The sequence below is a fragment of the Ailuropoda melanoleuca genome, chromosome 4, assembly GCF_002007445.2.
Source record: "Ailuropoda melanoleuca isolate Jingjing chromosome 4, ASM200744v2, whole genome shotgun sequence".
NCBI lineage: Eukaryota > Metazoa > Chordata > Mammalia > Carnivora > Ursidae > Ailuropoda > Ailuropoda melanoleuca.
Genome location: NC_048221.1, coordinates 10,028,475 through 10,039,368, shown reverse-complemented (window position 1 = coordinate 10,039,368; position 10,894 = coordinate 10,028,475). Strand labels below are relative to the sequence as shown.

Here is a 10,894-nt window from a genome sequence, read left to right as displayed (position 1 = left end):
GCAGACTCGGGCACATATGGACATTCACTATGTGTTAGTATTTCAAGTCAGTGGGGAAGGGAAGCTGTTGGGACAATTGGCTAAAGGATTAACTTATTAGATCTCAATTTTACATCATTCACAGATAATTTCTTTATATTCTACATGTTCCAAATTTTCACTACTCAGTAGGCTTGTTAAACATAGAAACTCATGTCTTTCAGCTCTAGGAAATAGTTTTATATTATTTCCTTGAATAATAGCCTCCTTTCTGTTTGTTTTGTTGTTGTTTGTTTCTTTCTTTCCAGAATTCCTTAAACTCTTTATGTTTTTGGTCTCCTTTCTTGCAGATTGTCACCACTTTATATCTTATCCTTCTATTGAGTTTTTATGTTGGCTGCCGTAGTTTTAATTTCTTAAAGCTCTTCTTTATTCTCTGAAGATTCCCTTTTTCTCCAACTATTCTGGTTTCATCTTTTTGGAAATACAAATTAAAAGTATGTTTAAGAGTTCTCTTTGTTCCCAAAATTAGTTTGGTCACTATGGAATCTCCCTAATGCTCACGCTGTCAAAATTGGGATTCCACTGAGGTTGCAAATTTATCTGCAGCCGTAATTCTGTCTACAAAATAAATTTTGAGTTTAGTTTTAGAGTTACTTCAAACTCGAGGCTATAAGAAATAAGAGATTATTTTAGTAAAGCAATACAAAGGCCCTGATTCCCTGACAGTGGCTTGAGCAAATATTTTAGGACTTTGAGCTAAAATATGGATGGATGGATGAAAGGAAGGAAGGAAGAGTGGATGAATAAATGTGAAGACCAGGTTCCTAACCCATTTCCATGCACCTATTACTAAATTTAGCTTATTAATTCAGTAAGTATCTTGGGGCCTGAATTCCCAAATGCAATAACAATATAACAGTATATTTCTGAAACTAATTTTTAAAAAGAATATAATAGTATATTTAAGGTAACATAGAAAAGGGCTGGTTACTAAATATCTCTGTAGGATTTGCCTCAGGTCCTTATACCCTAAAGGTTTAAATCTTCATGTTCAATCCTGCTCTAAAAACCAAGCCATTTGAAGCTACTTTGAATTTCTTATTCCTTAGTTTTCCCAGAAGGTGGCGGTATGGTGCAAAGACTGCGTTCTCTATTTAGGTCCAAATAGGGTTTAACCGTCTTTCATCATCGTCATTGCCAATAAAACTATATTGCTAAGGGATATTGTTTGTGCCTTGGCATAATATTATTTTTAAATCTTGTTTCAGAACAAAATCAGAAAAAGTTAGGAACCTTGAATTATTTTTTCCTACTTTATTTTGGTGACATAACCAAATAAAGGAGGGATTATGTTAGGTCCAGCTCCCTAGGCTTGTGATTTACTGGGGACTACTCTCAGGAGAGAGAGAATGAGGAAAGCAAGATAAGGCAGAAGAAGGGGTTGAACAAAGATAAGGATTGAGCTGCAGTCAAATATCAATGTGACCCCATGGGGAGCCGTGGAGCATGACACCCCACAGGTGCTCCCACTTAGAGACAAGGGGCTGAGCTTTTGTACCCCCATCTCAGATCAGCATTGGCTGCAAGATGCCCCCTAGAGCAGCTTCAGTTCAATTGAAGGCAATTCTCTGGAGGAAAGGGCAGATACAAGTGATAACAGCCAATTCAAAAAAGCTGGGTGTGGGGACATAAAGAAAACCCTTTACGTCCCCACCTGTGATCTTTATGACCCCGTTTGTTCTTTAGAGGAAAGAAATACATTCATGGAATTAACAATATTTGTTTTTTTAAAAAAATACATTTTACAGGTGCCTGGGTGGCTCAGCCAGATAAGTGGCCGACTTTTGCTTTTGGCTCAGGTCATGATCTAGGGGTCCTGGGAAGGAGCCCCATGTCGGGCTCCGTGCTCAGCAGGGAGTGTGCTGCTCTCCTTCTCTCTCTCCCTCTGCCCCTCCCCACACACACACTCACTCGCCCTCTCTCAAATACATAAATAAAACTTATTAATTAATTAATTAATTAACACTTTCATGGAAATGGTTTTATGGAAGAGGCCAGGAAGCAAGATCTGGGCAAGGCACCAGTGGCATCCTCTATAGGGATCTACGCCAACTCTTGCATGAATTAAGCCTGACTGACAAACTGTCTGCCATCACAATCCTCGAGACTTTAAAGAATTAAGAATCATGGGGATAATGCATAAACTTGTTCAATCACTATGTTGTACACCCCTGAAACTTATGGAACATTATGCATGAACTACACTCAAAAGAAAAAAAAATGTTTAAGGACCTGGGAAAGCTACTCACTCCCAGTTTTATCGTGTGTTGATGCAATGCGGTGCATGGGAAATCATTATTTCGAGCACGTGAAAATACAGAGCAAGTGACGTTCGTATTCTGTGTAGCGATGTTTGAGGCAGTAGGCATACATAACCCAGAGAAAGGTTTGAGCGCTGCAGTGGGCACCCCTTGTGCTCTGCCCAGATCCTATCCATCACTGTGCCTGTCGGGTTCTGTCCCCACCCCACCCTAAGAGGCAGCCCAAGGCCAGTGATTGACTGACCCAGGGGATAAAAGGCCTTGCTTCCAGAGGGACCAGCTCCATGGTGCACACTCCAGAGCTCCCCTAAGGAATTAAGCTGAGGCTAGACTCCTGCTGAGACCCCGTCCTTATGTAGTTCCTTCCCCTGCCTATCACGTGTCCCGGTACCCTTCTCCCAAGAGTGTACTCCTCCAAAAACTCATGGGCATCCCCGCCCCTATCCTTCTTTAATAAATTCTGTGCATCCCAACCCCCACTCTTCCCCAACAAACTATGTGCATATGACCCTTATTCTCCCCCAACACCAAAATGTGCATCCCAATTCCTACCTCAGGATTTCCTGACAGGCAACCGGCCTAAGACAGCCGCACTATGAAGAATTTTCTATCCACTGGTATAGGCTAACTTTAGGACTATTGTGAAGGTTTTCTGGAGGAAATCCTCCTGGGTCTTGAGGAACTAGGAGGGGGACTAGCATTAGAGAGAGAAAGAGAACTTCAGGGAGAGGGAATGTCATGTGGAAATAAAAGACTTTATGAGAATGGGGGGTTTTGTCTGTTTTGTTCACTACTTTATCCCTCGTGCCCAGAACAGATCAGTGCTCTCTGGGGTTAGGGTGGAGGATTACCTTGAGCCTGGACTCTGAGGTATGTAGATGCCTGGAGATTCCCACTGTTGAGAGCCAAGCTGATGGCCCCCCACCCCCTCTAGAGAGCTAGTTCGAGAGAGTCAGGAACTTGAAGTCACCAAGGGCAGCCACTTCTGAGGGTGGCTGATAACTACCCTCCAGCCAGATCTTTGTGTCCGTTCATTCGTTAAATCAATATTTATTGAGCAGCTACTGTGTGCCAGACGCTGTGTGAGGCATGGGGACTACAGCAATGAAGAGACCAAACAAAATTCCTTGCCCTGTGGGGCAGGCATTCTGGTAGGGCAGAGAGACAGCAAACAAAATAAATGAATAAGCAAATTGTTTTGTATATTAGAAGGTGATGGGTACAATGAACAGAAATAACTAAGCAAAGTGGATGGAGGATGTGTGTGTGTGAGAGAAAGAGAGAGATTGAGAGAGAGAGGGAGGGAGGGAAAGGGAGGGAGAAAGGAAGAAGGAAACAGAGAGAGATTTTAGACAGGGAGGTCAGGGGAGGCCTCACCAACAAGGGGACACTTAAGCAATGACTTGAAGTAAGCCAGGGAACCATGTGGTTACATGTGGGAACCTGGAGGAAAACATTAGGAAGAACAGCATTTAGGGAACAACAAGTACACAAGCCGAGGCAGGAGTGTGCCTGGCATGCTCAAGGAAAGGCAAGGAACTGGTGTGGCTGAAGCAGAGAAAGCAGAGGGCAGGGTAGGGGAGACTGGGAGGGTATAAGTGCAAGGTGGTGACAAGGGCAGATCACATAGGGACTTAGGGGCTATGGTGAGGACTTTGGCTTTTAAGTGAAGTGGGAGTCTAAATAAATGAATAAATAGTAAATAAGTGAAGTGGGAGTCATGAAGTCTCTCACCCGAGGAGGAACAGGATCTGACCTAGATTTAACAGGACCACATTACCTTTGACCTCATAAAGCTTTATTAAACATCACAGCCTGGCTGAGATGCTGCAGGAGGAAGCAGAGAGAACAGCATCTCCGACCTGAGTCTAGAGCTAGGGTGTCAGGGGTAGGAATCGGCATAAGACAACAAACAGACTGTTCACTGAAGTCGACAGTAGCAAAGATAGCAGTCTGTCAGTAAGATGAAAAATCTGGGAGGGAGAGTTGGATGGATGGATGGATGGATGGATGGATGGATGGATGGATGGATGGATGGAGTGATGGATGGATGGAGCAAGGGATGGATGGAGGGAGGGATGAATGGATGGAGGGAAGGAGGAATAGATGGACGGATGTAAGGGCATCTGTGAGCTGGACCTGCAGGAGACGCTCAGAAAAAACTGAGAAGACATTCTCAGAGGGTCTGATTTTCAGCAAAAAAAAAAAAAAAAAAAAAGGAAAGGAAAGGAAAGGAAAAAAAAGCCCCTGGAGTTTTACGCTGTAATGGGGTTACAAAAAGGAATTATAATCTAATTTTGTATCACAGGTAAAAGGCTAGGGACACTCTGGTTTATACTTACGTGCTTTATGAAGCAGTGTGAGGGTGATAGAGAGCCAGCAGAGCAGGTGGGCAGCCTAAGAGGGAAGAGTGAGAGATGAGCCTGTAGGGGCCAGCTGGGGCCAGATCTGGTGGGTTTTTTGAGCCTACTAAGCACGTTTAGCCTGCAAAGTATCCATGGGGCTGTGAGACAGGGGTGTGATGGGCTCAGATTCATATTTCAGAAAACTCTCCCAGCTGCAAGTGGAAGGACAACCAGTTAAGAGACTATCAAAGTCACCCCAGATCAGAGATGCCTGAGGGACAGGTGTTGAGTGACTTTCCCAAAGTCACACAGCTACTAAGTGGCAGAGCTAAGATTCGAACCCGGGGGTGGTCTGGCTCTAGAACCAACACTCTGTAATAGCAGAGGCCTGGCCATTAGGTGGCACCACCTGTCTTTCTTGATCCACTCTTGCCTCCAACTATCACCACACTCCCAGAGGACCGCTAGGGAGAAAGAACCGGAAGCCCCACTGCATGGCTGCTGGGCCATAGGGGAAGGGGGATGTTGAGAGCCAAACAAACTTATTACACAAGACTTGTGGTCTTGACAACCCCAAGAGCCAGCCAATTCCACCATGCCCCAACCACCTAGGAAATATGTCTGTTCTTTTTCCTTCCTCACACACTTTCCTCCAAGTGTCTCTGGAGTTGACCGTACTTGCTGTCTCCCTTTCTTCACCTCCCATTTTCCCTCAGTCAACTCCATTCTGACTTCCACCACTAGCATCACCATTATCACTACCACCATCACCACCACCACCTTCACTACTATTATCACCATCATCGTCACCTCCACCACCTCATCACAGCCATCACCTCCACCATGTTTGCTACCATCATCATCACCACTACTATCACTGCCTTATAGCCACCAGCACCACCAGCACAATCACCTCTACCATCTTTACCACCAACCTCATTATCCCCACCACCACCTCCATCTCCACCACCTTCACCATCGTCATCTTTATCACCATCACCACCATCATCATCACCACCTTCATCATCGTCATCTTTATCACCATCACCACCATCATCTCCACCACCTTCATCATCGTCATCTTTATCACCATCACCACCATTCGTCACCACCTTCATCATCGTCATCTTTAGCACCATCACCACCATCATCGTCACCACTGGAACTTTTCTTGATAAGAATATAACAACCTCCTACTGCTCTGTCCCATGACTATTTTTCGGTCTTAATTCAGTCTGGTCTCTGTCCTTTCCCTCCATGACACCATACTCTACTCATAACCCCCCCCCATCTGTCTAGCCACTCTTGGCCTGTCTCCTCTACTTTCTGCTCCTCCACTCCCTGGTTTTTAAATAACTTACCCAGGGCTCTCTTCTCACTCTACTATCTCTCCCTACATGATTTCATCTAGTACTATGGCTACAATTACCATCTAGTGAGGGAGGAAAGCCCTCTCTTTTGTGAATGAGACTATATATGTAAAAAATGTTGAAATCACAGTACCTCAAAATCAACTTATCCAAAACCTAATGTCATCTGTCCCCAAAAATCCACTTTTCCTCCAAGTTTCCTTTCTCTGTAGTTCTATGTAGAAAAGAATGTGTTAACTTTGTTCACTGCTGTGATACAGCACCGATCCTGTCACTTAATAATATATGTCTTAGTAAACATTTATTTGAAGAGGGAAGGACTTAGATTTTTCTCCCAAATCCTGCAATTGGTTTGGATTGCCCCCCAAATAACCAAATAATTTGTCAACCTCAACTGGGTCTACTTTGAGACTCTAGTCAGAACCGTTGGCTGTCATCTGCTAAGGGGGTAAAACTATCAACATTTCTGAAAAATGACGCCTCCAGTAACATTAGATACCAACAGAGATACCCTAAATTCTGGCTTACCCGGCTCAAAACCACAGGGTTATTTAAGCTTTATTTTGACCTCAAAGTCACTAACCACTCCTCAGACAATGCTCTGTAACTAAAAGGCATTCCTTTCCCAGGGTCGACTGATTCTTTCACCCCAAAGGCAATCAACAGTAGCTATGAAAACCTACCACCAAAGAGGCATATAAAAACAAGTGCAGAAAACATAGAAAAGAAATAAAAAAGCAAAAAAGCAGAACCATGGGTCTGATGGTGAAAGACAAGAACGAGTTCCCTTTTCTGATAGAAATTTCCTTAGTCAGCTAACCTATGTGTATCAATTCTCATAAGATTTCCTTGAGATAGGAAAAGTGGTAGCCGTAAAGCAAAAAGGAGCTTCAAGAGCTGGTCGGCAAGGGTTACCTGTGTGCAGGCATGCGAGGGCCATCACTCCTTCCAGGTATGTGCAACCTTGGGAATGACTGTACCCTAACCTACCCTCTATCAGTTCAACAATTAGCTGTCTTTTCCTTCTCCTCCTTCCTCTGCTCTGCTTTAAACATTCTCTCTTTCCCCTTGGATTATGGTTTCCTTCCTCACCACCCTGTTCAAACTGTGCTGTCAAACATCCCTAAGATGTTCCTGATGGTCCAATCCAAGGACTTGTTCATCATCATCTTCAAAGGTTTTGTTTTCTAATTAACATCCTCTTCTCCTAGATAATTCTGTGACCCAGCATGGCATTGACTTTTTCTCTGCCTCTCTTGCCGTTCTTTCCTTCCCCCTCTTTTTTCTCTGTCCTGTACCAAGGATATTAATATTATCCCCATCTTAGGGATGAGAAAACTGAGGCACAGGGAGATTGTATTACATGCTCAAGGTCACACAGCTTGTAAATGACAGAGTCAGGATTCAAACCCAAGCCACCTGGCTCCGGATCCTTGCTGTCATGCTCCTCCCACGGGATTCTGCTCAGGTCTTCTCTTTTACCACTCCCTCTCCTAGAGGAAGCGTTTGACCTCGGCACCTCTGTGCAGACGGTTCTCCAACTCTGAAGTCCCATCCATCCTTCTGACTCAAGATCAAATAACAATATCAACAGCCACACCGTCGACCTTACATTCATTGAGCGCGCGCTTTAGCTTAAAATCATTTTACCTTCATTATTGTCCAGCACCTTCACATAACAGATGCAAAACAGCATCACAGAGAGGTGTTTTAATGATTTTTTTATTATATTATGTTAGTCACCATACAGTACATCCCCGGATTCCGATGTAAAGTTTGATGCTTCATTAGTTGCGTATAACACCCAGTGCACCATGCAATACGTGCCCTCCTTACTACCCATCACCAGTCTATCCCCTTCCCCCACCCCCCTCCCCTCTGAAGTCTTCAGTTTGTTTCTCATAGTCCATAGTCTCTCATGTTTCATTCCCCCTTCTGATTACCCCCTTTCTTTATCCCTTTCTTCCCCTACCGATCATCCTAGTTCTTATGTTCCATAGATGAGAGAAATCATATGCTAATTGTCTTTCTCTGCTTGACTTATTTCACTTAGCATTATCTCCTCCAGTGCCGTCCATGTTGCAGCAAATGTTGAGAATTTGTTCTTTCTGATAGCTGAGTAATATTCCATTGTATATATGGACCACAGCTTCTTAATCCAGTCATCTGTTGAAGGGCATCTCGGCTCCTTCCACGATTTAGCTATTGTGGACAATGCAGCTATGAACATTGGGGTGCATATGGCCCTTCTCTTCACTACGTCTGTATCTTTGGGGTAAACACCCAGTAGTGCAATGGCTGGGTCATAGGGTTGTTCAATTTTTAACTTTTTAGTAGGATTTGTTTAAAGTCTCACAGCTGTTTAGTTGCAGAGGCAGGTGAAAGATCTTAAAATCTATCAAAATAATATAAGCTGCTTTTTTTTTTGATGTAAAGTTCGATGATTCGTTAGTTGCGTGTAACACCCAGTACACCATGCAATACGTGCCCTCCTTATTACCCATCACCAGTCTATCCCATTCCCCCACCCCCCTCCCCTCTGAAGTCTTCAGTTTGTTTCTCTTAGTCCATAGTCTCTCATGGTTCATTCCCCCTTCTGATTACCCCCCCTTCATCCCTTTCTTCTCCTACCGATCTTCCTAGTTCTTATGTTCCATAGATGAGAGAAACCATATGATAATTGTCTTTCTCTGCTTGACTTATTTCACTTAGCATTATCTCCTCCAGTGCCGTCCATGTTGCAGCAAATGTTGAGAACTTGTTCTTTCTGATAGCTGAGTAATATTCCATTGTATATATGGACCACAACTTCTTAATCCAGTCATCTGTTGAAGGGCATCTCGGCTCCTTCCATGATTTAGCTATTGTGGACATTGCTGCTTATGAACATTGGGGTGCATATGGCCCTTCTCTTCACTACATCTGTATCTTTGGGGTAAATACCCAGTAGTGCAATGTCTTGAAGGCAAAGGACTTATGCCCTCACCTTTGCAGCCCCTTCCGTACCTTATATATAAGAGGTATCTGATATATATCTATGGAATCAAATTTAAGTGAGAGAGTGTGCAATTTTTATATATCTCTCTATGTATGTGTATATCAATAAAGCTTAAACAAAATGAAAAAGAGAGAGAGAGAGATGCTCAAACAAGATGTCTCCTGCTTTTTGGCAGCCAGAGGCAGAATCTGGGACAACTCTGGGCTGAATTATTTGTGAATTCAGTTACCTGTGAATTCTCTGCCCACATCACTGGAGGCAACAGGCAGTGTAACAGGATGGGCATCTGGTCAAGAATAAGAATAGGGTTCCAGTGCAAATAAAATGGTGACGGCAACAGCTAACATTTATGGAGTGATTTCTGCCAGACACTGTGTTTCATGCATGCCCTTGTTGATGTCATCACACCCAACCCCAGCTGGCAGACAATGCTGTCACCATGTTTCATATAAGGAAACAACTTAAACAATTTGCATAAATAGTGTCCCAGCCACATGACCTCTGGGCACCTGTTTCCTCAGGACAAAAAGAGTCAGTGGATGATTTCTAAAGTTTCTTAGAAGTCTGGGATTCAGGCATGCTCACGACTCTGGGGAAACAATAATTTAAGAGGCATGCACGTGTTACTGGGCACAGGGTTGCTGGCTGGACTGGAAGGAGACCCTGAAGACTAGCCTTGAGGAAACGGGGTGGTGCCCAGACTGCCTGAGCTTTCAGGACTGGGAAACGCTCTTCAACCTGTATGTGCTACTAATTAGCTCTGTGAGCGACACTCATCATCTGGGCAGGTGTACTGTAAGAACAGCTTCTGCGAACTAATTATTATACAGAAGCAGGGGGTAGGAAATTTCAATTCATTCAGAAACATGCCAGGGCCCTGCCATGAAGCAGTTCACAGCTCAGCTGAGAATATATTCATCGGACAAACAAAAATATTCAAAATGCTCCATGAATGTATTTGCACAAGTAACTGATCACAGCTGGTATCTTCTTTGACGGTGGATGGGAGCATGGAAGGATGAATAGCAGCCCCCCAAAGACGTCAATGTCCTCATCCCCTGCAACCTGTGAATATGTTACCATAAATGCATAGGGGAGGAAAAACTTCACTGCTACCCTCTTAGGGTCTCCGGCTGGAAGTAAGAATTAAGCTCACATGAGACAAATTGATAGGAGAGAAGCGCACAAGTTTTATCAAATTGAAGCGTGTACATGAGAACCTTCACAAGAGAATGAAGACCCAGGGAAGTGACCAGAGCACCAAGTTTTTGTGCCTTTTATTTTTTTTATAATAATATTTTTATTATATTATGTTAGTCACCATACAGTACATCCCTAGTTTTTGATGTAAATTTCCATGATTCATTAGTTGCGTATAACACCCAGTGCACCATGCAATACGTGCCCTCCTTACTGCCCATCACTGGCCTATCCCATTCCCCCACCCTCCGCCCCTCTGAAGCCCTCAGTTTGTTTCCCATGGTCCATAGTCTCTCGTGGTTCATTCCCCCTTCTGTTTACCCCCCCCCTTTCTTTATCCCTATCTTCTCCTACCGATCTTCCTACTTCTTATGTTCCATAAATGAGAGAAAGCATATGATAATTGTGTTTCTCTGCTTGACTTATTTCGCTTAGCACTATCTCCTCCAGTGCCTTCCATGTTGCAGCAAATGTTGAGAAATAGTTCTTTTTCATGGCTGAGTAATATTCCATTGTATATATGGACCACAGCTTCTTAATCCAGTCATCTGTTGAAGGGCATCTCGGCTCCTAGCTTCTTAATCCAGTCATCTGTTGAAGGGCATCTCGGCTCCTTCCATGATTTAGCTATTGTGGACAATGCTGCTATGAACATTGGGGTGCATATGGCCCTTCTCT

General features: G+C 43.7%; 1 protein-coding gene across 1 annotated transcript in view; it reads left to right on the top strand.

The window, feature by feature from the left end:
* The first annotated feature begins 6,813 nt into the window (after positions 1–6,813).
* Positions 6,814–10,894, top strand: part of ADGRE3 (adhesion G protein-coupled receptor E3) — a 49,089-nt gene continuing 45,008 nt past the window's right edge. The window contains exon 1 of the mRNA XM_034657165.1: positions 6,814–6,970. Within this exon, the coding sequence (XP_034513056.1) occupies positions 6,946–6,970 (25 nt within the window). The 5' untranslated portion in view covers positions 6,814–6,945. The remainder of the gene's footprint in view (positions 6,971–10,894) is intronic.